The sequence below is a fragment of the Mycena indigotica genome (genome assembly GCF_014461135.1).
Source record: "Mycena indigotica strain 171206Taipei chromosome Unknown Mind.scaff0002, whole genome shotgun sequence".
Classification (NCBI taxonomy): Eukaryota; Fungi; Basidiomycota; class Agaricomycetes; order Agaricales; family Mycenaceae; genus Mycena; species Mycena indigotica.
This window is the reverse complement of record NW_023503001.1, coordinates 2316180-2342439: the sequence shown is the minus strand read 5'-3', so window position 1 is coordinate 2342439 and position 26260 is coordinate 2316180. Positions and strand designations below refer to the sequence as shown.

Sequence of the window (26260 nt, the reverse complement as noted above, 5' to 3'; positions counted from 1 at the left end):
CGTCAGTAGAGGGCAGAAATAGAGATCGGGAGCAAGCTGAGGCTAGGTGGCCATTTCCCTTCGAAATTGACCGTATCTAAGCCCATTGCGGGTCCTGTCGCGGTTGTAGGCACAGTCCAGACGTCTAGCTATGCTTTAGAGGTATTTATTATGCAAGAATGCATTGTGGAGGGCCACAAGTCGCGTCCAGAAAAGTTGTGACACGCCAAAAGTACCACATCATCGGACAAAATAATTTCTTTTGACTTCATTTTTCAAGTAATTTCCCATTAACTCAAGATTTGCGCAGATTACATGGTGGTAAATACACGGTAATTCGATTGAGCCCCAATCTGGACCACATTTAATTCAGGTATCTTTCCATTTTGGGTCAAGGTACATGGTGGGGTCAAGGTACGTCGGATCACTGTATGGGTCACTAGTCACAGATGAACATGTGTCAAAGGTCCAAGGTGAGTCAAAGCTGTAATATGTGATAAAAAGCACCCATGATAGCAAGAGTTGAACCGGGGACCTCCGCAACAATGTCCAGGAGCAGAGCCAGCTGAGTTAGAAAGCCACAGATAGCATGTTTGCTGACCCGTACCCATACCCGCCTGGGTAAAACCTGCGGGCCTACCTGTGCAGTTGCCTACCTGCCCATTTAACCGCACCTCCACAATCCTTGTCCTTGCGTAAGTTCTGAAACCGCGTTCCAATACTGTCAGGGACTGATCTGTTCGAAGTCTGGTTGAACTATCATTGGAGCATTCTGAGTTCGCGTCTCAACGTGTGCCAGACCAGATATGCCTTTTAGTTTACACTCCCTTTTGGCATATATAAAGGATTGGATGGATCCTCTATGTTGGTTGGGCTCTGCTGTTGTTTTTGGTTATTGTAAGAGTCGTTCTTAACGGCCAGTTGCTATCAACAACGGTCGAGTCGAAACACCTCCTCACAGATATCTCCTTAACTGGCCATTCGGGACTCATGCCAGTTCTTAGACGTGCACTGTACCTATGAAACGAACGAAAACAGTGGTTTTCTATGTGTGTTCCAAAATGCGGCTTATCAGCGGTGGTGCATCGAGCGCCACCGCCGCGCATCGGGTGGCTTCGGAGGATGTATACCCAATGTGGAGCATTTCCAGCGCGGGCAGCAACAACAACGTGGCTGCGACACCGACGAGGTCGGCCTTGTTGACAGTAACATTCAGATGTGTGAGGCAGGGGAGATGTAGATCCCATAATACATTGATGGATTGCAGCATAAGGTTCCAATTGCTCTCGTAGGAGGACCGGAACGCTAAATTGACGGGCGTTGGGCGTGGGAGGACGGATGCGAAGAATGTCGCGGCGAGAGGAGTCACGGCCGCCGCGCTATTGGCGTGCACGTACAGGTCGAAATCAGTCTTGCCCGAGTGACTCGCAAGGTAGCGGAGGAGGCCTGGAGTAACGCTGTTGGTGTGCAGTGTTGTCAGCGGAATTTCTGGTGGAAGGCTGTTCCAAACGCAGTCGTAGGCCCGATTCATCAAGTGCATCAGGTGCAGTGAAACGAGGGCCGGACTCTGAGTGACCACCCTGCACACTGATTTTCATTGGCGACTCTTCTAGATGGGACGCATATGCTGCAACAGTGAGGGACTTGAGGTTCCAGATGCCAGCGATGTCCATAACGAGCATATCAAACTTCATGAGTTGCAAATAAGGCTCCAACTAATTACTATCTATATACACTCCAAGGCTGTATTGTATTGGGATATGGATAGTATTGAGTTATATATAACCCAATATATTGAGTATATAGTTGATAATATATTGTTTTAGAATATTATTTTATATATTATAATCCTGATCATTATTGACTATATAGCATAGTTCTGGCATATGCTGAGGACAATAATAATATCTTAGTTATAGTTCCTGAGAGTCTGAGAGCTGCAAAAAGATGATATTGAGGTTACTCAAGGCTTTGAATAGTCAAATATAATAGTAAAATAGTGAATACACACATATCAGATCAAGAGGAAACTGAGGAATAAGATAAATGTCTTGCCAATACTTGACTATAATTTTCTTCTTATAATACTTGCAGTATTTTAATTGTGATCAAATTTCCTTATATGGAGTTTTTGAAGTTTGACCTAGACTTATGATTATTATACTTTGGCTGTGCTATAAATTTCTATTGACAGTAATGTAACTGAAAATTGAATATGACAATAAGATTGTTTGGTTGGGTCAGTTTCTAAGTCAGTTTGAAGCTGTGGTTAAAGCAGCATTTGAGCTTTTAGTCAGATATCAGATATAGTCACAGAAAGTATAGTAACAAAGACTCAGAAAATGCCTCATCTGAGAGAATTTGAGTGTATAACACCTTGTATGACCCACACAAATCCAAATGCTCTAGCATTGGGAAGCTCGTCAGAGCTGCGTGGACGGCTGCGTGCATCCGGCGAGAGTCTTAGTTGCCAATGCACCAGTTTCAAGTTACCTGTCTTTCAGCGCACTGCGTATATCTCAAGCACAAAAGCAAGACTTACTAAGTAAACACTTTGAATCCCATCCATTTTCCAGAGGACCACCTCCAGCATCGCTTGTTTGGTCTTCACTGGCACCACATCCGAGTTTTCATCCTCCAACACCGTGCATTGCCAGTGCTCATTGTCACCCCACCGCCGCACTACCTGCAGCGTCTTCGCGTACTACTACTCAAGGGGGGCCAGTTGCCAGTGGATCTTCCCGCCACGATGTCCGCCATGATTTCTAGCGCCCGCGTGTCGACAATAGATGCATGTTTAGAGGGAACGGCATAAGCACCAACGGCTCCAACGCAGCGTTCAATGCGCACGAAGAGAGGCGTGCAGTGCGCTGGCTGGACAAGCTATGGGGTACTCAGCATGTCCGAATGATCCAACTTCCGAACCTGGACATACCGGCCCACTGACTCATTGGGCGCGGCCCCGGGAGCTCGGTCTGACTCGCCCTCGGAGTCATTTCATTTTACTATGATAGGCGTTGTAATGAAAAATGGCACCTGTAATGAAAAATCCGCGATAAAATTCGCATTTCTCAGTGGATAAGAGTCAGAGGTGGCGGATTCTGTTCCGACCACTATTGCGCATCGTATTGTGCAAAAAAAATATTTAATTTTGGTTCAGAACTCGTTGAGCTCTGGTATCCACTCCATCACCCCAGCTGTCTAGCATGGAAACATGATTATCGCGGCCCAGATTCGCCACAAAATCCTCCCGGCTCTAGCATAGGCATATATTGCATATATTGAAGAAGGTCTGTGAAAAAATCTGGGTCAAATATGGGCGGGAAGCTGAAATACTGACCTTTCAGGTATAATGTCACTGTGGATCACGCTGCGGCAACTGGCGCCGGTAAGCGAGGGACGGCAGCCATCCGGCGCATCGCTTAGCCTCAGACTTAGACCGTCATGTCTGATGACGATCCTGCTCGGGGCTCCACTCCCTTCTCATCTCCCATCCAACTTGAGTACGAGCCGTCACAGTTACACGACGAGATTCGCCGCGAACGGGAGGCTCTGCTCTCTCCCATCACCCTCGAAAAGCAGCGCCGCGCGCGCCACCGAGTCCGCAAGGGCTACTCGCCTCCTTCATCACCCTCCAGAACACCACGTTCTAGCGCAAAGGCGGTGTCAGGCAACATTCAGGTATGTTGTCTGCTTATCTTTTTGGCATGAAGTAACGGAAATAGTCCATACTACAGATATGGCAGCGCATTAAACTCTCAAACAGGCGACCAAACCTTTGTCGACAATCTCCTGGGCTTTAAATATGAATCCTCGCCTGTGATATCACCTCAAAAGCCCTCTCCAGGTGTGTGGATAGTGTTGCATATTAGCCAGACCACTTATTCCTGCCGAAGCAGTCTTCAAGCTTGAAGTGGAATCACCAGTGTTCAGTCAAGAGGCCATCGACGAGGCCATCGACGAGACACAATACAGTAGCGGCAAAATCAAATGATTCTGCCTTTTTTGGTAGTTACGATCAATAACATGTCACATTGCCTCCTTTGCCCTCTTTTCGCCACTGTATGGTGCGGACACCTCCAACCACACCCCAACGATGTGCCATTGAGCATCCTGCGACTAAATGTACACCCACCAAGCGCGCAAAAGCTATCATTCTCCATGATGAGCTTCACCTAACCTATCAACAAATTGCACAACGGTCGCCATTCAAGGCCATCCAACCCTGCGTCATCGCAGCAAATGTTCGCGCTGTCAAGAAGCATCATGGAGACTGCTATTATAATGGGAAGATTGGGAGGTGTGGACGCAAACCCAAGATCTCAGAGGAGACATTAGACGAGGTGGTTGAGCGGATTGAGTCGGGAGAATTGCAGACTGCGGCGGATGTTCATCGCAAAGTGATTCCTGATGTCCCGGAACGCACAGTGCGTGTCAATACTTTTTTTCTACACACTAACATCTGATTCTATCGATTTCCCAGGTCCGACACGCTCTACTCACACGTCGTGGTCTTGGGGGGGTTTGTCCGACGCAAGAAGGCCAACCTCCAGCCTTCACATGTCCAGCAACGCAAGACAATGTATGAGAAGAACCAGAGCTGGACCGATGAGCGTGTCTTCAACCAGGGAGTCTTTATCAACTCAGATGAAAGCAAAGTCAATCTTGCGGCATCGGATGGCATTCGATACACACGCCGTCGACGTGGGGAGCAGGTTTATACTGAGAGGAACATCCGCCGGCACCTCCCCCCATGGCCGACTCAAGGTCAAGGTGAACGTGTGGGGCGCTATTGGGCCAGATGGAGTGGGAACTCTCTTTCGTATCGAAGGCAACTTGACTGGTGTCAAGTATACAGAGATTCTTGAGCACGCGATGCTACCAATGTATCAGCACTACCAACGCCGTCCACACACCTTCCTCGTCTTCCAGCAAGACAATGACCCCAAGCATAAATCCAGAGTTGCGAAGGACTGGTTTCACCAACATGACATCAATGTCTTCGACTGGCCGGCACTCTCCCCAGATCTCTCCCCAATTGAGAATGTCTGGGCTGAGTTAAAGCGCCGGGCACGCTTGGACAGGCACTACTGGGAGCTGCGGACCAACATGCAGCTGTTCCAGTTGCTCAAGAAATTTGGTATAGTGATTCTTTTGGGAAGTATGTCGTAGACGTCTATCATTCATTTCCACGCCGCCTTCGCTTACTCAAGGATAATAACTTTCTTTGGACCAAATACTAGCTACTATTTACCCTCCATACTTTTAGTTTTGCTGTACATTGCGTATTTCTTGCTAGAATACTGAAAAGAGCTTCCCATCACAAAATTGCCAAAAAAGGCAGAATCATTTGATTTTGCCGCTACTGTATACAGAAGAGGACCACGACCTCCCCACACAGCTTGACCTACTCCGGTCTCGACTTATCGCTGTTGTCAACGAACGAGATGCGCTACGTGATATGGTGTCCCAGCTGAACGAAGAACGCGATGAGATGCAACGGGAGAAGGAGAAATTAACAGAGGAGAGGGACAAGTACAAGCAGTCAGTGCGGGAATGGGAAGAGGCTGCAAGGTCGTCGTCTCCGCTGTTTCGTCTTATGTATCCGTTGTTAAATTCCTGTGGCTAATTATGATTCAAAATTATAATAATCTGGTACGCTAGAGTTGTACAGTGAGTGATTATACAACAAAGATGAGGTGTCAGGTGGATAATAAGAGTAATCCGTAAATGAAGAAGTAGTAGCAAGTGTATTTGTGTCATTATATGCAAAGTGTGAGGATGAATTAAAGCGAGGGAGAAAAGTCCGACTCGGGGGTCATATGTGGAAGGATTTCAGGTTGTGATGATGGACCAGCAATGGCTGAAATGTCAGTGGGAGGTGACTGTAAGTAATTCGGTGGTGTTATGTCAGCGAGGGGTGGTCGTGACATTCGAGGGGTTGGTGGAGCCGGTGTATTGGCCACTGGTGCTGGTGGACGAGCACGACCGGGACCCACAGTAAGTGCAATAAAGCATTCGTTTTGCCAGAGAGCAGAATCCTGCTCCAGACAATCTGCAATTCGCCCAACAAGATCTTTGTTTGTGCCGTCAGTCAATAGCTGGAGCGCACGGGCAAGTAACTTGAGGTCAGATTTGTTCCTTGATGCAACTGCCCCACGGAACACCATCGAGTCAGCATTAGCTTCTCGGAATTGCATCTCCTCTCGCTCCTTCGCCTGACGCTCCAGTTCCTTCCGTTGCTTCTCCGCTTCCTTCTCTTGTGTCTGTTTCTCTTTTTCCGCTGCCAGCCGAAGACCCTCAGTTGAAGTTAGAGTTCGTGCCTCAACATTGAGCTTGGGCCGGGCTGACTTCCGGCCTTCTTTGGCATTCAACCTATTCTTCAGGTGGGCAATCTCCGATCCAGCCAGTGAAGCATGTGCAGCGTAATAGTCAATTTGTCGTTCAAGGCTCGACACGTACTCTTTCGTAAGCTTTGCCCGTTTTGCTGGCGGTGCTTGAATGAAGTCTGCACTCGCTGTTCGGGTAAGTCGACGTGTAGGACAGGGAGTTTGCAATGGAGTAGAGCTGAGTGTTGAGTTGAGAGAGGGAAGGTGAATTGTATGGCGGTGATGAGTGCGGAGTGGGGACAGCAAATGAGCTCTCTAACTAACCAAACCAACAAAAACAACCCAAACTCCACTTGTCGTAGAGAGAAAGATGTATAATGTCGAGTAGGAAAAGTCACAAAAACCCAAAAATCGTCAACTCCTTGTGCGAGTACAGGCCCCTGTGAACAGAGCCTTGGCACAGATGTGTAAGGTTGTAGGGTAGATACGAGTTTCTTGCGAAAAACGTTGATTTGTCGTGCCCCAAAGCGTACTATCGACGAAACTCAGCAATAGAGAAGCGCCAACACGATGCCCGGAGAGTTTATACTCGTTGGATCAGGACTAACTGCCTTAAACCCTCTGAGTTGTCTTGAGTCAGGAACTAACTGCCTTAAACTCTCGACCAGCAACCGAAACCCAATAAACAGCAACCGGAACTCTTGTATTCAGCAACCGAAACCCTCAACCACACCTGTGGATCCCACATAACCCTTCAAATAAGAATGACCAGTGCATCGCACTGCACATTCTAATTTCAAGAGATGAGCTTAGAAGCCCTATGCTGCAATAAATACTGGTATAAAACTGCTATAAAGTCAATAATTCCAAGGGCTAAAACTTGAGAGAACCCATCTACAATATCCAGCTCATCAATCATGATATCATCACAGATTGCCTTAAAAGGAAATTTCCAAACCTATATGTTTTTGGGTTTGAAGCCTTATTTTGCAACATGTCCGCTAATTGACACTCCATGTCACTCACATTGATGGCATCAGTCAGCCATCAAAAGAAAAAAATCACAAAAAATTGTCAAGAGAGTTGACTCTCGACAATCCTGTTATGATGATCATCGGGTGATGGCATCACAGATTTTTTTTGCCTTCTCGTGTTTTCATTCAGAAAAGGAGTAACTGATTCTAAGTAGTCCATGAGGTGTAACCAAAAAGTAGCAAGCATTAGTAGAGAACAAAAGTAAGGTAAACAAAAACTTGAAGCAATGACAAACACAACACGATGAAGAGGTCCACGTAAAATCTAGTGCTCCCGAACACCAGGAGGGCCCTGTCCCTTCTTACCCTTCGCAAATGCACGTGATTCATTGCTGACATTGACCTGCGCCTTAGCGAAGGTAGGGCGCGGCTTGGGGCGTGGCTTGACAGCATGCTGGCCTTCCTTCGTGCTGCTGCTAGCCCCCATCTGGCGCTTCAAGCGCGCAAGAGCCCCTCCATCATCTGAGGACTTCTCATTTTCTTTTCCTTTCCTCTTCTTTTTCCTCGCCCCACCCTCGTCATCTTCCTCGGCCCTTTTCCGCTTTTGACCCTTACCACCCTCCTTCCCAACAGTGTTCTCGTCGCGCCGCTGCTTTTTGCGTGGCCGGTCCTTCTTGTGACTTGTCGTTTTTGCCATCTGGCGAGCCACTTTTGCTCGGGCCAGAGCGGTCAGCATTTGTCGCTTGCGCTCAATCGTAGTGACTGGAGCATCTTCGTCACCCTCGGCAGTGTCGCTTGCTTCAGGTTCATCGTCGCTTTCAATACGACTCCGTTTTTTGGACCCTTGCGCCTTTCCCTTGTCATTCCGTACTTTGCGCGGGCTTGGCTGTGGGCAGATCCCCTCGTTGTTGGAGCTCCTTCAAGCGTTGCAGTTCCTCCTTGACCTCATCATCGTCGAGTCGTTCCCAGACACATGACTTATCCTGCAGAGCGCTGAAGATGGTACGTGTATCCGCGTTGTTTTGCAGCGACATCCTCTTGAAGGGAATTTCGATAGGCCAGCGGATCGTAACGCAGTGAACAGCGACGATCTTTTCTCCAAAGCTTTCGAAGTTCATCCGAACTGTCTTTCCAACGATTTGCTCTATCGCTACATCAGCTAGCACATGATTGAACAATAGAATGCGTACCCAATCCCTTCTGAATGAGTGCAGCTGACTCGTTGTCAGACGATGTCTAATTGGCGATGAATAGAATCCCCCAACCTTTGGCATTTGCGACAGCCCACAACTCCAACAGACCTGGAATTTGTGCGGGATCTTTCTTGAAGACATCCGCAAAGAAGCGCGATGCGCCGCCAGATTCGATCATTACGGGGACCATAGTATCGTTGAGATGGCCGCGAGTAAAGAAAGCGGCACCTATGACACCTGAGCGGCGTTCGAGCGCGACCATCTGCATCGCGCATTAAGCAATGAAATGAAGGTGGTGCATTAGAATCTTCGTACCTCCTCCGCTATATACTTGACTGTGGATATACCATCCATCGTAGCCGACTTGTTGTCCTTGCGAACCCCAGAGCGCTTAAGTTTCCGCTTGGCTTCGATGGCCTCGACCATTTCATCGACTTGCTCGTCAGTGATATCGACGAGGAGACTCGGGTCGTCCGTCACCATTGCATGAATATCTTTGAGTTTGTACTTGCGACCAGCAGGAAGGTCTAAAACGAGTCAGCGATTGCGCCGCAACAGAAACCACTGCACGATACACTTACCATCATTCAGCGTTTGCATCAGGTACTTGATTTTCGCGTTGTGCCGGCTGACACGACGAGTTGTCTTCTTCATCCTCTGTGAAGCATTCGTGATGCGGCGTATGATCTCCTTCTTTGGCGCCCCATACTTTTCCGCGAGCCCTGGAACTGCCTCGAGTACTGGTGCAAGAAGCTCGGCAATAGCCTCGCCTAGAGAAGCACCTCTCTGTGCCTTCAGTGCCTTTCGCGCTCGTAAATTAGCCCGGGAGTTGGCGCCTTTCTTGCCTCGTTGACACTGGCGGATAGGAATGACCTTTCGGAATGGGTGACGACTAGCATGAGTGCTTGTCGCTTGAGCGACCGGAGACACGTCCGTCCAGTCTTTATCCCCGTCGTCGTCGATGACTGAGCCTTCAGGTTCGTCTCTATTGGGAGGGGACGCAGGTGCATCTGGAACGGTGGTGGGAGCCATGAACGAAAAGAGATTTGACAAGTGGCTTTGCAGAAAGTCAATCCTGAGACGTGTGCATTGTGAAGAAGCACCCACATTACTGCACAAACATCACGGAGCGTTTCAGGACTCAGGGTCTTCAGTCGATATCACACGGCAGCTGGAATGGATAACGGAATTGTGCGGGATTGGTAAACTACGAGTATCATAGACCTAGTCGCTCCTGCAAGCCCTTGCGAGTGAGAAGCTCGAGCCTGCCGCGATGAAGCTCATTGATGGCTACGTCACTGGAATCCGGTCAGGTTAAGAGCAATCGGAAGGATGAAAGAGACTCACTGGTCTCGATAGATAGCTTGAGTCGCGGAATTGAAGGCAAAGATGGTCTCGCGGGCGTTCAACGGATGACGAGGAGGTCAACGAGAGGCTTGATTCTGTTGTCGTTTCCTCATCGATTGGCGATGTGCGACCGTGCCGTCCTGCAGTCGAGATTGAATCATTCAAGCTATTGGTATAACTTGAAAAGCGGGAGCGCCGGACAGTCGGAGTCGATGTCGTGCTTGGTTGCGTGTCGGAGGTGGGAGAGGCGTGTGGCTGGCAAGAGGTACCGTGCGCCAGGCGGAATATCTTCAGTACTGAAAACTCGTTTGGAAGTCGAAATCTTCACTGCTGAGGGTTGCGCTTCGACGACACTTCCGTTAAAGGAGACGGGAGAGTATGTTGCACCAGCTGGGATTGGTGGAAGGCATACATGAAGGCCAGTGCGAATGTCATCATGGTCAAGCGCGCAAAGGAGGTTCCAATTCGCTATGAAGCCGTTCCATGTGAGATGGCCGGTTATTTTGTCGCGAGAGGCGCCGGGAACGGCTAACGCAGTACTCCTGGCCTTGATATGAGTCGCAAGACAAAAAAAAACGCGATAGTGACATACAGAAGTGTAAACGCCCCAACACCGGGAAGGAGCCAATAAAAGAGTTTATCGGACTCTTCGTAGGCCTTGAGGGAGTTGTAGTTTGTACCAGGAAAGAAGGGTGGATGGCAAAAGTCTGAATCTGGGTCTGGCATGGCGCCTTCTTATCGCTGTCAATGTATGAGTTGGCAACTTCAAGCCAAGAAACAACGATGAATACTAACGGGTAGGAGGGCGTGGCGCTGGCCAGTCTGACTGAGCAGTCTTCGTCTCGACACTTTCTGGCGGAAGGGTGCCGAGTGGAAGCAAGCCGGGTTTCCGAGTCACATCACAGTCACCTAGGCCATTTCGGTCCGAGAGGAGGAGGAAGCGCAGAAACTGTTTAAACAAAACGTAGGTAGTACATACGGTATATCTTTCGTGCTAAAAAGATGACATGGCGCTCCCATATGTAGGATTCGACTGTACCAGCCGGGTATAGTGATTCATACTTCAAGATATCCCTCCACTCATCGGCGAGTAAGCCTTTCACTGTCTTACGCAGTGATTCCATGACTGCGCGCCGCTTTATATCCCCCAATGCTTCTCGTAAGTGGGTCTCGAAAATCAGTTTCGCGCCGTTGAAGAAGGCCGTCGATAGCGCAGCATAGATATTTAAGGTCGATGTCGTCGTCAGCAGCAACGAGGGATGCATTGAATGGTGGTGGTTGTATCCAGTGAGCGAAGCTGGTGCTGTCGAAGCCTGCATCTTGGGCATCTCGAAAAACATGGCGCTCTGTGTGGAGCTTGGCACATGCCCAGTCTTCAACAAGATCCGGGAGCGACAGGCGAGGAATACGGTTTCTGGCTGTTTTACGAGTATTCCGAAGCTTTCTTATCTCTGCACGAACAGTACGACCACTTGTAATTGAAATTGAACAAAAGAGAATCCAAATGTTTTGGGACATACCGCAGGCTATTGTCGTACTTTTGGCGGGCAATACGACGGGCATTCACTTGGTCTTCGACTGTGATGTGTTTGCGACGCCGGCTCATCGCAAAAAGAAGGAGGTAAAGAATGGGAGCACAATGATTCTGTGTGACATCAGTAGTAGTCGTTCAGTAGTCCTGTATATGCGAGCACTGAACAACCTGAGCTTAAACTACCTTCTCAATTCCACCTGTATTGTATCCGGGCAGTGATTCTGGAGCCGAGCATATATTTATTAAACGCGATAAGAGCCAAAGGATGGCACAGACTCGAATTTAAAAGGATCCGATTTTGCTTCGCTTCACTCTTTTCAAGCGAAGCGCGCTTGGGGTTAGGGTCAGGCCAGTACTGCAGCATAACGATAACCTGTGGCACAAGGCCACAGGCAAACACAATGAATTGGTCAGTATGTTGTAGCAGAAAAGAGCAGTACGAGTAGAGAGTAGTACGAGTAGTTAGTAAAGAGCGGTACACATAGTTGGCAAGAAGCACAGGCGCGGTGGATAAGTATGTGGAAGTGATAAGTCCATTAGGCTATGGTATGGAGGGGTATGAAGGGGGAGTGACCATGAGATGTGAGGAATGAAGTAGGAGCATATAGCGGTGGATGGGAATGAGCAGAGCGACACGAATGGAGAAGTATGGGGAGTAATGAGGGATACGAGAAGGCGGCTAGTATCGATTGGAGGTGTCGACGATGCTGATGGCTAGGAAGAGGTCAAAACGAAGGCTAGTCCTGAAGATACTCCACACCTGAAGTGCTGTGGATTTCCTCTCGCGGGCATCGGTATCGGCCACACGCTACTTGTCCCTCTGCGCAAGTTGTCGTTATTCGGAGGAACCTGTAATGGGGTCAGCTGAAGCCAAGGTCCCTACAGCGGGAGCGAGTACGAACCGGAGAGTGCGGACGCAGTTCTTGAAGACAGTCGCGAGATTGTGGTTATTGGGTGGGTGATGACGCGGCCTGGGTGACGTGTCACACTCTGTCACCCAGGCCACGATGCGGAAGTCAGGAGCCCGCTCGTCTCGTGTTTTAATCCTGGGGTCCTCAAGACCCAGTCTAGGACTACTCACTGGCGGTACACAAGAAGTGAGAGCCACCGGAAAGGCCCTGACAGCCGCCGAATTAAGAAGGTACCGCGTCAGTTTCGCAGAGGAATTGGAGGCAGACAGAGAAGGTCAGCAGCACTGTAGCTGTCCTCACATATCGAGCTAACATTCTACAGTAATGAGCCAGCAGTCTCTTGATACTCTCCATGCCTTGCAAAATGTTGCAAATGACGATGAATTCGATGCCATGGACCTCACCGACGAAAAACATACTCAGCCTGGGCGGCATCCTCGATGGCACTCAACAGGCTGGAATAAGTCATGCTGGAGGCGATTTCGAGGGTGTAGAGGAACTATTGGATGGTGGGAGGCTGACACGGTTAGTCAAATTCTCTTGCAAGCCTTACTTTTCACTGACCACCCGTTTATCCAGCACACGTCGCCGTGATTGGCGGACACGCCGCGAGAGCACGCAGAGGCGGACCGAAGCATTCGAAATACAAGCTCCAGCCATGCTCAAAGCTTACTACCGCTTCTGTGCTGGCGACAAGTCGACCACCCCGTCAGAGAATGAGGACGATGCGGACCTCTATCCAGTTACAGTCATTGACACATTTGGTGCGTATTCCATTACTTATTCTTCGATAACCTGACACAGATCTTTCAGAGACGAGACAACAGCAAGAAGTTTGGCTTGATCCAACCGCTGGCGGAGTTGCAGCCGCCTTAATTGCGCAAGGACTCTTCCCATGCGCGCCATGGGCTCCCAGCGTCATCATTTCATTCAAGACATTGGAACTATATCGCATTGCCCACGCCCGCTGCCCTCAATACACAATTCAAGCATTTGTCAAAACATTAAGCGACTTACACGGTGTTCGTCTCCTCTCGCTCACGATTGGCCTACTGATCATTCATTAGCTTCCACATCGACCTTACCTTCGCCAACAACCTATCTATTGCCTTCGATGTTCTACTTGACCTTCGACGACGTGCAGAGGCCGAGGTACTCGCCCTCCTTGGTCGCAAACAACAGTTCATGGCGAATCAAGAATGTCTGTCCCCCTTGTACTTACAAACTCGAGGCGGAACCGAAGCTGAAGTTCGGGATGCTCTTTGCGATGGATGGGAATGACTCGCTTAAGCGAGTGGAGCGGAAAGAATTGCTGGAAGATGGGGAGTCTTTCCAGAACAAGGAACGACTCGACACTCGTCATGCCAACGATGGCTATTTCATCCCGCGGGCGCAAAGTCGATACATTTGCGAAAGCAAAGGCAGGGAATACATTGGCGGCGGATAAAGATGTGACTATTCCATTCCTTCCGTTGTCGTTTGCTCAATCTCCCTAGACTCACGGAAATCCATGCGCCGATCGGTGGAAGAACATCAAAAACGACGTCGTAGCGAAGATGTGGGGAATGTTCGACGAGACAGGACTCTTCCTGTCTCTCTGTCGGCACGGCCATGTCATTGTCGGTGCGGATATGGTGCGTAGTGGCGAACTGTAAGTGTTTTTTTGCTTTGTCCTTCACTTTAACTTACGGACATGAAGCTCAAAATATGCGCTCGCTGTGGTGGACGTAATTCTCAAATATATCGAGGACGAAGATAACGTGCTGGGCTATGACGTGGCGTGCAACATAGAGACGACGATCGCCAACAGCAGTCTTGGGGCGCTGGCTGCTGAGAAGGGATTGCGTTGTGTGGTAGGGTCCTTCCACGGCCACGCACACAATCGAATGTGCCAGTTACACTACCTGGCATCGTACATCGAAGGCCTGGGTCTCGAAGACCTCGAAACATTAGAACGGTTTTTTTCGCGTTCGAATGCCCTTGCCCGCTCTTGCCGTAACGCCAGTATCTTCCATCGTCAGCAAGAGATCACGACCTTTTTCAAACATATCGACACATTCGAGACGGCGGCCAATCTTAGTGAGTTATCAAGGTCTATTCATTCTGTCGTTGACTAACCGTTATTGCAGGCAAGTTCATATGCGATAACTACTCCCAAGCTCTTGCAATTCTGGAGGACGAGCGGATTATTCAAGAATTGATGATCGAGGAGGGAATTGAGAGTGTCGAGGACTTCCATGAAGCGTTGAAGGAGGAGAGGGAGTGCCTTCTGGCATTGAAACAAGCATCGTCCTCGGTAGAGACGGGTCCAATGCTTTATGTCCGTGCCCTAAAACGCTTGGACGCCTCGAGGTTGGTTTATTGCTTTCAAAATCTTACTTTGACGCTGACTGTTCTTAGTTCCAACCTCCGTGAATGCCGTAGCGCGGCTCGTCGAGCCCATGGAGATGACGCTTCGTACACACCTGGCCGAACGAAAGCTGATGTCGCGGCGCGACACGCTGAAGACCGTTTCGATCGCGACATGAAGGCTGTTGAGGATTTGGAGATGGAATTGGAGGTTGCCAACTGCTGGAAGCCAGACCAGCAATGCTATAAAGACGCAGAGGAGGATGCATTGAAGCTACAGTATAGCCAGGCTCTAGATCGGCTTGAGCTGTTGCTCGTTCAACGTCTTCTCGAGTTGACAAAGATGAACCAATCTGGTCTATGTACGTGGATCTTTTGCCTGTCAAGTGTTTCTGCTGATGCAAAACAGGCTACAAGATGCGGGCGCACCTATCGAAGGCTATTCAAGTTCGGTCGAAAACAGTGCAAAATGCCATCAATACATACAACTCTATTTGCCAGCTACAAACACCGCCCAAACCCGAAATCTTGTGGGATGACGTGGTTACTCGTACCTTCCTCGCCGATTTCGACCTCCTTCGCGACAGCACGAGCAACATTCAGCAGAAGCGCTGGGCGCGCCCGGTTTACCGAGAGCTTATGCATCGGTACTTCAAGACACTGCGCGCTCACGAGGAGATTGCGCGCCTCAATGTGGAGATTCGGCGTTTGCTCACCTGGATGCGGGACGACTGGGAGTTTCTCACGAAGGTCGAAGCTGAACTGCGGGATACGTCAGGAAAGTCACAAGAACAAGCTGCGCACGATCTCCTCATGGCCACACAACTTGCCCAGCACGCTGCTGAACGACATCGGTTCGACGACACCCATCTCCATCGTTTTACTATTCTGGCGGGAAGAGATGGCTTTACGGGAACTCTTGAACTCGGGCGTTGCTCGTCGTCCAGCTGCAGGTTCAGCACAAAGGATGGAGATTGATAATGATATGTTCTCGGTACCCTCAGCTTCATCGTTACTTCACTCTACTGCTGATTTGCAACACCGAGGGGATGTGCAAGGAGAGGATTCGGAGGATGAAGGGGACGATGCCCTTGATGAATATGTGGCTGATATCGTATATAATCTGGCAACGGTAAGTATAGATGAGGCAGATCGAGAATGGACATTGTAGTTTGATTATATAGTTTTTTTGTGATTTTTTTTTTTTTTTTGATGGCTGACTGATGCCATCAATGTGAGTGACATGGAGTGTCAATTAGCGGACATGTTGCAAAATAAGGCTTCAAACCCAAAAACATATAGGTTTGGAAATTTCCTTTTAAGGCAATCTGTGATGATATCATGATTGATGAGCTGGATATTGTAGATGGGTTCTCTCAAGTTTTAGCCCTTGGAATTATTGACTTTATAGCAGTTTTATACCAGTATTTATTGCAGCATAGGGCTTCTAAGCTCATCTCTTGAAATTAGAATGTGCAGTGCGATGCACTGGTCATTCTTATTTGAAGGGTTATGTGGGATCCACAGGTGCTCAACCAATAATCCTTCCGACGCGATAATACTATTTCGAAAGAGCTAGCAAGATAGATTGACGAGCTAGATCCCCAGATGCACCTAGTAGAGCGGGGCAATCCGTGAACCTGCCAAATACAAAACAGAGATATAAATACTAAACAGAAATTGATAGAATCAGGGAAAATCTCGAGTAAGAAAAGTAGTCCATGTGCATAATTGTATAGGTATCGTTTCGCCATACGGCCCAGAGTCGAAAATCCAGGTCCAGATGACTGGTATCGCGTGTATTGGAGTCAATGACCTGTGTAAATCTTCCATGTTCGCGACCATCTAGTTTGTCCTGTGAAGAATCCCTCGATCTTGAGTAGGATAAGTGGATAGCTCTGCTTCCCAGCTTTCGATTGACACCCATAACTCGTATCTTGTGCATATGGCCTCAGCGGTGGTTGTCCCAACTCTCCTGGCGCATTTCCAATGTTCAGATGATCTGTTCCTCGACAGTGTTTTAGAGTCGCCGTTGATCACAGGTCCAGGCCCCAATCAATTGAGTAGGTTTTCGCCGTTTAACCGTCCCTTGGCACTCTCGATCCTCCAGCATGATCCGAAACCACGTTCCAATGATGTCAGTCGTCGATACCAACAGAGATAGGGGTGTCCCTTATCTAGGAGAAGTCGATCTCGAGTCTCCACTGAGCGCCAAACCGAATATGCCTTTTAGAATACACTGCCTTTGGGTATTTTGCATAGAATTGGATAGATTCTAGCATAGAACGGGCTCTGCGAACTTTTCCTAGTCAAGATTTTGGAATCACTGAGAGCGATTTGATAGATTTTGACTGGAGTTTGACTGGTTCTTGTGCAGGTAATTCCCTAGTTGACCATTCGGGACTCATGTCAACTCTGAGACGTGCGCTGAGCAACAAAATCGACAAAAATAGTCGTTTCCTGGTCTGTCCCAGACTGCGGCTTATCAGCGGGCCATATTAGGAAGAAGGAAGTGAATTGGGTCAATGTTCTCTTGGTTCTCGAACGGAAACGGGGGCAGAGGTGGTGCCGGATTTTCGCCACCTTCAGTGTCAGAGTCGGAATCATTGCCTTCATCTTTTTCTTCAAGCTCTGGCTGGATAGCGACACGAAGCGCATTAACGTTAAAGCAAGCAGGAAGACGGTCCTGTGCATGGTTTGACTGGAGGGCTGCCCGAATGGCGTTAACGGGGTAGGTGGCGGGGAAGCCATTGGCGTCTGTTGAGAATGATACACTTGGAGCAAAGTCGGCATCGGAAAAGACTCCATAATTGACGGGCCATGCGCCGCTTGAACGCCACACTGACTGGATTGTTGATCGTTTGAACGATTGAGCCCGCACTTGCATATAGTGGTACACCAACTCCTCCTTCGGAATTTCTGCCTCGTTGTGCTCGGCCATATAGTTGTCGCAGTGGTTGATCCATTCTCTCTGAAACGGACCAAAAACGCCAACATCCAGGGGTTGAAGTTTGTGAGTCGTATGAGGTGGTAGGCAGAGCAAAATAATGTTGTTTTCGCGTGCATACTTGATCATTGGCAGCGTGTCGTGCGACCCATGTCCATCGTAGATAAGAAGGATTTTTTTGCCAGACTTGTTACGCGCGGTTGCTTGCGGGATGAAGTTCTTCTCAAGCCATTCGCTTCCCAGAACGTTGTCAGTCCACCCGTTTTCGGACATAGACACACTACGAATATGTCAGTAAACAACCAAGAAAGTCAGGGTAAAACACACGTTATACCCGGGTTATCCTCCGTAAACCACTCCGGACAGAATTCCTTCCCAGGGAAAACAAACCCCGGGGCCAGTGCTGTGCCATCGGCGGACACACATTCAATAATAGTAACAAGCTCGAGGTTACCGCTTCGAAAGCGGTATGTTGTTCGGACATTCTGCTTCGCCGCCATGAAGTACTTCTTGGAGCTGTTCTTCTTCCCCCCACCCCGCTGGATCCCCTTCTCGTCCATATTGTAGATGTTCTCCACCGGAATGTCGTGGTCCTTGATTAGCTGCTGAAGCAGCGCAAAATAGCGGCTAACAACAGGCCGATTGAATGCGCGCGCACACGGCGTGGGTCCAAGCCATAAGCCTTTCCCAGGCGAAGCTCCGGATGTCGTTCGAGGAAGGCGCGAATCCAGGTTTTGCTTGGACGGCGCCCAATCATGTCCTTGACCAAGGCTCGGATGGCGCATTTGTCGACAGGATGCCCGGTAGCAGCGAGAAAAAGGATCCACTCCACCAGAGCGGCCTCCTGAGATGGCTGAAGGAGTTGCTGAAGCTCGTGCTTCTCGGCGCGGGACACAGTGATGCCTAAGAAGCGATTTCGCAGCGTCGACATGCTGACTCCCAGTGTGTTTGCAACCTGAGTGACATTCGGCTTGAGCATTGAATGCAGCCATTTGACGCCTTTCTGAATACGTGTCTTGTAATCGTCGTCTGCTGTCGCTGAACGGGCATTGTCGAAATGCATCAGCAGCTGCGAGAAAAGAAGTCTGGTCGCCGTGATCGTGCCAGCGCTGCAGCACGTGAGGCTGGCGCCGCATCGGCATGTCAGCTAAGCGAGCGGACTTTAATACTGTCACGCTCATATTCGGCAGGTCAGTATTTCAGCTTCCCGCCCATATTTGACCCAGATTTTTTCACAGACCTTCTTCAATACATGCAATATATGCCTATGCTAGAGCCGGGAGGATTTTGTGGCGAATCTGGGCCGCGATAATCGTGTTTCCATGCTAGACAGCTGGGGTGATGGAGTGGATACCAGAGCTCAACGAGTTCTGAACCAAAATTAAATATTTTTTTTGCACAATACGATGCGCAATAGTGGTCGGAACAGAATCCGCCACCTCTGACTCTTATCCACTGAGAAATGCGAATTTTATCGCGGATTTTTCATTACAGGTGCCATTTTTCATTACAACGCCTATCATAGTATTACCAGTATATAAAGCCAGTGTCTTCCATAATTCAGAAGCTTTTTGCTCCCTCCAGTTCATGTTATAAGTCTCGCGCCCTCGTCGTAGCGCATCGCCGTCTTAGTCAGCATGTCTCTTGTCGTCCTCGTCCTCCCCACCAATACCACTACTGTAGCATTTTATTCAATTCGGCGCCCGAAATCGGTGTGACATCGGCGCCGAAATGAAATTCTCGGCGTCCGGCAGCTCCAAGTGTGACCGCCGAAAATTTTGGGCAGATTTCGGCGTGGCCCGCAGGGCCGCGCCAGCCAAAAATGGTACATCAGCCGAGGGAATTCGGCGTCTAGGCTGTCGAGTGTGACCGCCGAAAAAATTTCGGCATTTTAAGGCCGGTGTGACGCGTGACCGCCGAATTGAATAAAATGCTACAGTATATCATCCTACACTCCAAGTCCTGGGTATGGACTACCCTCGCACACACACAACAGCAGTGCGACCCTCGGAGTGTTTGGTTGCACCCAGTGTGGTGTAGCTTGCGCTCTCAGTCGCGTCGCCCGCGCATCAATGGGAGCCTATTTCCGTCAAAATCTCTACTGGGAAGACGAACATGGTGGTTGCGGAGATAGGCGAGATCTTCACATGCTCGGCTTACGGAGTGGTAAATCGATCGATCTATGTCACGGGCGGCTATCAAATTGTCAACACCTCTCTCTCCTTTCTTCCACTCGGACTTCCGATGGCACTCGCGACGTTCGTAGACCTCCCGACCGAGATCGTCGAGACCATTGCCGCGCATGCCGCCTCTGACGTACGTGCTTGGCTAATTCTTCTTGCACTGACTGCAAGAACATGTAAACTGATATACTACCATAGTTTACGCCGGCGGACACATGCGCCGCCCGCCTGGCATGTCGTGCGCTGTACGTGAACCTAGATGCGGCGTTCTACGCTGTTTTTGCCCTAAATGCGGCGCTGCTTGACGGGCCGCGCGCGCTGTGGAACGTGGACACACTTGTCGAGAGGGCGGCCAAGTGGGTGAAACATGCGACGACGGTGCGGGTGTGGCGGTCCGCGGGTGCTAGCAGCCGGCAGAAGAAGAAAGGGAGGACAGGTGAGTGGTATGACGGGACGGAGGAGACAATGGCGGCAGTGATGCAGTTGCTAAATATGCTGTCGCGGGTGGAGACTGTCCAGTGCGCCGAGTCTTTGCCTCGTTTTGCTTTCTACCCGCAGGCTTATCCTGTTTTCAGATGGGAAATCAACGCGGCAGACCCTGCCTGGCTGCAGGACGCATTGCGGTGGCACGTGAACTGCCACTGGCAGAACACACTGACGACACTCGACATCCGCTTCCATAGCTTTCCGCTCAACCAGCCGTTACCCGACCTCTCATACGTCACCAATCTGCACACTCTCAGGTTCCGCGGCTCGGCGCTGGGCCGGCAGCCAGTCGGTCCAGCGCGCGTGCTACCCGGCTCCTCCACTGAGGTGGCCCGCCTGCTAGCGGGTCTCCTCCAACAGAACCCGCACCTAACTGTGCTTGAGGTTCGGCTTGAGCCGGAAACTGCCGTGCACGGGGTTGGTGCGGAAGACTTCTCGCCGGAGCTCTGGCGTGGCATAAACGATGACGTGCTGTGCCGTCTCACTGAGCTGCACAGCAACGTGCCGGCCTGGCTTCTCGGGAAGTGGGGCCCTGGATTGCAACCTCTAGCGCTTAGGGTTCTGGTGCTGCGGGAGACAAGGCCGTGGGACACCGACGTTTTTCTCTTCAACCTACTGCCCGGGCTGCCCTACACGCTTGTCGACCTTGAAGTCAGCTCTGTGTACGAAAGCCGCTGGAGCGTTGGCCGGAACTGGGACGACATGGCAGTGCTAGAAAATTGGAAGATGGCCGCCTTGGAGCGCCTCACGGTGTCCGTCAACGCCGCCAACGTACTGCCCGGAAACCATGGCAACATGGATGTCATTGTAAGTCTTTCATTTGTTGGATCATATGATGTTTCTACTCAACAACGATTTTTTATCCAGCCTTTACTGCTTAGGATTGCAGCAGATGCTAAATCATTTCGCTCGCTCCGGACGCTGGCTATCCGCTGCTCGTACCCGAAGGACATGCGATACTCAACCTGTGGACCGCAGCGCGCCGAACATGCAGCTGGTATGCGCAGCGCCATTCGACATTCGTTGGAGGAGTTCGGCGCCAGCGCTGTGGACTGTCTGCCAGAAATTTGGGAATGGGATGTGTACAGCGAAAATGTGGTCGTGGAATTGTTGAGGGGAGAGGGAGAGAGTGCTAGTGGCGCGGAGGATGCGCACCGGGATGTGTGGTATCTCCTCCCGCGGCACTTTGAGAGGATTTAGAGGGGACTACTTGGAGAATTTATTCGACTAGCGTTTGCTGGATGGCTAGGGTACTTTTTAATATTAATAAAACAAGTGACGGTGTGCCCGTTTCCGGGCTCATCGAAGCTGTAGGATGTCTCAACTCGACCTTCGTGTACAATGTTGGAACGCTCGAAAATACCTGTTCCGGGTTACCTGTGAAAGGCCGAAACTGTAAATCATCATTGACTGTTGATTGATCATGAATGATCCTTCTGTAACCGTCGAAACCTGATCGCTTAGCCAAGGGCACTTGTCTCTTCCGATCATGATCACCGCACTGATGTTGCCCTGGCGGGCGTAACCAACGACGAAGAACCCTGCTCCGCCCCTCCACCATCCATGGGCAGCAAAACGAAAGCGACACCAAAACGGAGCGGGGGCGCGGGCCTGTCGTGGCGGTCGATCGCGCTGGTGGCTCTGATTGGTGCAACGCTGGCGACGCTGGCGATGCGGCCCGCCCTCCGGTCGTTTGTGGTCGGCCATGTCTCCGTCCTCGTTTCCGGGAGCCAAGGGAGCGCGGATGCCCTCGACCCCGACATGTATGACTATGAGGGCCACATGGCGGACAGGAAGATATTCGAGGTGGTGGCCTTGCCGGGGAAGGGGAAAGGTGCCATTGCCGTCCGGGACATCAAGGTGTGTTGCCCGTAACTTTCGTGGCCGCGTATCACTGAAACCCTTTCGTCGGGTAGCGCGGTGAGCTGGTCCTCCGCGAAAAGCCGCTGCTCGTCGCACCGGACGAGGAAAGTGCGTGTCCTACTCCTTTTCGCTGCTAGTGGCTTTTCTGACGTGTCTACTGCTAGCCCCGCGTGCATGGGTGAACGAGCTCTTTTTTAACTGGACCTACTCCCCCTCCAAGCGGGACACCTTCTTCAATCTGACCCACAGCCATCTCTGGCTCGACGACGACCCCGAGACAGGCTTGCCGCCTAAAGTAAACATCGACCCGCCCACCCAGACGCCGGATGAGCGCTTCTGGCTCACGGAGGCAATCCTGACCACCAATGTCGCCGCTATTACGCTCAACGATGCGCCGCTCCGTGGACTGTTTCCGCGCTTCTCGCGCGTAAATCATGTTTGTCCCGGGGCCAACAACGTCAATTACGAGTGGCGCGAAGAGGAGGGCGAAATGCGTATATATGCGGTCCGGGATATCAAGAAGGGCACTGAGTTGGGACACTCCTATATTGGTCAGGTGGGCCCGCGAGCGGCACGGATGTATGTTCTTCTTCGCTTTCTCCACCCTTGTGGGAGCTGAAGTATGCTAGAAAACACCTCGAGGAAACTTATGGCTTTACCTGCAACTGCAAGTTCTGCACCCTCGACGCGGAGGCAACGGAGCAGCGGGACGCGTGGGCGGCGGAGTGGAAGGCGCTGGAAACCGACTTCGATGCGCGGTCGGGGAATGGTGCGTGTGCTCTTTTCCTTCCTCTCCTTTCATGCTCACATTAGTTGAAGGCACGCTTCCGGGAAAAGAAGCCATCCGCATCGTTCGTGATTTATGGGAACTGTCCCTCAAGCTGGATTACACCACTGACCGAGCGCGCTTCTCGGAGGAGGCCGGCCTGGTGGCGATTGCACATGGAGAGTGCGTACGCTTATTTTGCCTTTCGCTGCTGTATAACTCCCTTCCCAGCAAAAAAGCCGCGGTACAGTGGCTGAAACTTGCGCACAAGTACTTCACTATCGAAGTTGGCGTGGACTCCGTGGTACGCTTTCGCTAACGACTTTCTTCAAAGCTGATTCGTTGTGGCAGGACGCGGAGCGTGTGGAGGAGCTGCTTGATAACCCGACCAAGGCGGACGACTGGGCGTCCAAAGAGCGGCTTACGCTGGACGGGCCCGACAAGGCGTGGTTCGATACGTAGAGGTTGGTCAGAGCAGGAACGGCTCGTGGAAGAGTATTTATGCCTCTACAATACAGGCACCAGCGATTAGAACGGGGATGTAAAATTACGCAGTAATCTATAGTAATGGTCGTCCTGGAAAGCAGCGAGTCCTTATTACTGGCGGATAAGCAATCTAATTAGTTGATCACGAGCCAATCTCGCCTCTCGAGAGATGTTGCGACCTTCTTCCAGCGCGCAGCGTACACTGAATCCGCTTCACGGTCATCCGACCGAGACTGAGAATGAGATGCAGACTCAGAATGAGACTCTGACTCAGAATCAGATGCAGACTCAGAGTCAGACGCAGACTCAGAGTCGCTGTCGCTGTCGCTATCGAGGTCGAGGCCGCTTGCGTTCGGGTCCCAGTCCGCGTGGAGACCCGGCTCGTCCGAGAGCTTGGAAAAAAGTTGCAGAAGGAAATCCGCCACGGCAACGGGATCCTTGATGGGCGAGAAGCCGACGTAAAGTTGACGAAGCGCTGCCTGCACGACGGCGACAGGCGGGGGGGACTCCCGGGCATCAAAAGACACGTCGAGGGCAACCAGACGGGGGCAGTGCGTCGCAAAGGCCACAAGACTCGCCAGGGAAAGGCGCATACGGTAGGGCGGGTCGGATGGGTGGAGCTCGAACGACTCGAGAGCGGGCCATGCGCGCGCGAGGGCGTCGATCATCGCGTCATCTGCGCTGTAGTGGCCCGTGCACTCGATATATACGTTCGTCAGACGCGAAAAGCCCTTCAGCGCGAGGAACGCATCGCCCGAGATGTTCACGTGGGCCGCGGCCACGAGTCCGTTGGCCACCTGAAAGTCAAATTGCTGCATCGTCTGCTTGTTGAGGTGGGTATCAACAGCTTGGAAGAATGTAGTTGTGTCCTTGGTGTTGCCGACAGTTTTTGCAGAGACATGGACCGTGAGCTCACCTAGGGGGGAGGCCCCGAGGTGCGCGATGAGTGCTGGGAGTCTGCGAAGGTTGGCGTCCGTGAGGATAAGTGTCTCGAGAGCGGAAAACATCTGCAAATCGTCGAGAGCTTGGAGTTTACCGATTTGGGCGTCAAGATCCACATCAAATGATTCAATTACCAGGCTTTTGAGTTTTTTCTGACGAGAGATATGGAATACGATCTCGTTCGTCAGAACTGGCAGTTCCAAGCTTTCTAGATGGTGGAGGCTCCGGACAAGTTCGGATATTGCTTCCGTATCGTAGCTCGTGCCAAAAGTGAGGGTAGTGAGCTGTGGTGCACGGTGGGCAACAATAGGAAGGAAGGAGAGTAACGACGGGGAGCAATCGTTGGTTGTGAACTCGATGTGCTTGAGCGTGGGTGGCAGAAGAGGTCGGAGCAGATATAGGTGGTCGGGGTCGTCACTGCCAGACAGGGAAAGCTCCTGAAGCCGCGGGAAGAGGTATTGGTCAGGGAGCCAGGTAGTCAACGTGAGCAATAGGTTGCGCTGGTCGAAAGACATGGACAACACGCGGACAAGATTGCAGTAGCGCTGTGGCCTCTCCCAGTCGCGGAGCAGAATCATACGGGACGGTCGCTAGAGTGAGCATGTCAGTGGCGTGTATACAGGGAAAAGGTCAATGGCACGAACCATCCTCTGAGTGCGCCTGACAAAGAGACCGTGCGGGAAGCAATTCAGAATATGCCGCAGCGTGAGGTCGCCAGGGTCACGCCACAGCTGCTCCAGCGCTGGCCCCTCAAAGCTGCGACACGTTCTTGCCAACGCCGCCAAGGTCGCATGCGGACGTTCCTGCACCGACGACACCTGGGAAAACACCTGGAGGATGATCTCGGGAATCTGCATACATCGATGGACGGTGCGCGAGGGTGGACCATCCGCTGATGCAATGACTGAGGGCTAGGATGCTGGGTTTTAGAAAGGACAGGGATATAACGAGGATGACAGACCTCCGGCCGGTTGTTGGTCATATCGCAGAGACTGAAGGGTCACAGTGTGATTGATGTCAAAGTCACGCAGTCACTGTCAGTCACTGTCACGGTACAAATGTCTTTTTTCTTGAGGTTTTCTTTTCCAAATGTTGCACATATTTTCTTGAAGGAATACACTAATATATATATGCTTAAGCATCCTGATATTGACAGTACAAGGTGTCCAAATAAATAACCGGATGTGTGACATCATCGATGAAGCAGCCATAACACCGCGCTCACCCACGCTCTACAGTCAACCACCACCAGCCCTCACCGTGCCAAAGGCGTCTACGATGCAGACCACCCATCCCCACCTTGATACACCACGCAAAAACCAGTTCATTGGGTCCATGATGGCCATCAGCAATGTGTCCGCAAATGCACGTTTGCATGACATCGCAAAGTCGACGGCAGGAGACCTGTGGATGAAATGGTGCAAGTATGGCACAACGGACGAGCTCCCAGGACGTGGACGGCCACGAAAGGCAGACGAGAACACACTCCAGGAGGCGCTTGACGCGTCAACAGGCTCAATCGAGAATCACCGCCGACCTCTCCGAGACATCGCCAATCGTGTTACTGCAGATGTGGGCGCCGAGACAATTCGTCTTAAGCTTGCTACCAACGGCTACCATCGTCGGGTTGCTCTCAAAGTGCCTGCATTGAATGTCAGGACACGCGCCAGGAGATTGGCGTGGGCAGAGGCCCGGGCAAAGTCGAAGAACACTGGATTTTGTCACGTCTTGTGGTCGGATGAGGCCTATGTCATCCTAGGAGAGAGTCCAGGGCGTGTTTATGTGACGAGGAAACCCGGAGAGGAGATGCTGGAGGAGTGCTTGGTCGAGGTTGCAAAGCAGTCGTCAGTGTGAGCAATGGTGTGGAGTTGTGTGGCGAAGGGACACAAGAGCCCATTGGTTATTTTGGAGTATCCGGGAGGCAAGGGTGGCGGAATGACGGCAGTGCGGTACCGCGAGCAGGTCCTCAAA

General features: G+C 50.9%; 3 protein-coding genes across 3 annotated transcripts; 2 read left to right on the top strand and 1 right to left on the bottom strand.

Moving 5' to 3' along the window:
- Positions 1-19807: 19807 nt before the first annotated feature.
- MIND_00199800 (uncharacterized protein) lies at positions 19808-21432 on the top strand (the record flags this gene model as incomplete). Its single annotated transcript, XM_037358901.1, has 4 exons — positions 19808-19879; positions 19945-20264; positions 20322-21039; positions 21100-21432. 4 exons carry the CDS (start codon positions 19808-19810, stop codon positions 21430-21432), a joined length of 1443 nt encoding a protein of 480 aa, XP_037223996.1.
- A 363-nt stretch (positions 21433-21795) lies between these two features.
- On the top strand, positions 21796-23323 carry MIND_00199700 (Set domain-containing protein 5; the record flags this gene model as incomplete). The annotated part of the gene is made up of 7 exons (XM_037358900.1): positions 21796-22092; positions 22149-22203; positions 22260-22674; positions 22725-22864; positions 22915-23044; positions 23093-23165; positions 23213-23323. 7 exons carry the CDS (start codon positions 21796-21798, stop codon positions 23321-23323), a joined length of 1221 nt encoding a protein of 406 aa, XP_037223995.1.
- Positions 23324-23481: 158 nt separating this feature from the next.
- Positions 23482-25283, bottom strand: MIND_00199600 (uncharacterized protein; the record flags this gene model as incomplete). Its single annotated transcript, XM_037358899.1, has 3 exons — positions 25251-25283; positions 24934-25200; positions 23482-24879 (listed from the first exon to the last, which is right to left on the bottom strand). Exons 1-3 carry the CDS (start codon positions 25269-25271, stop codon positions 23482-23484), a joined length of 1686 nt encoding a protein of 561 aa, XP_037223994.1. The 5' UTR covers positions 25272-25283.
- Positions 25284-26260: the final 977 nt, after the last annotated feature.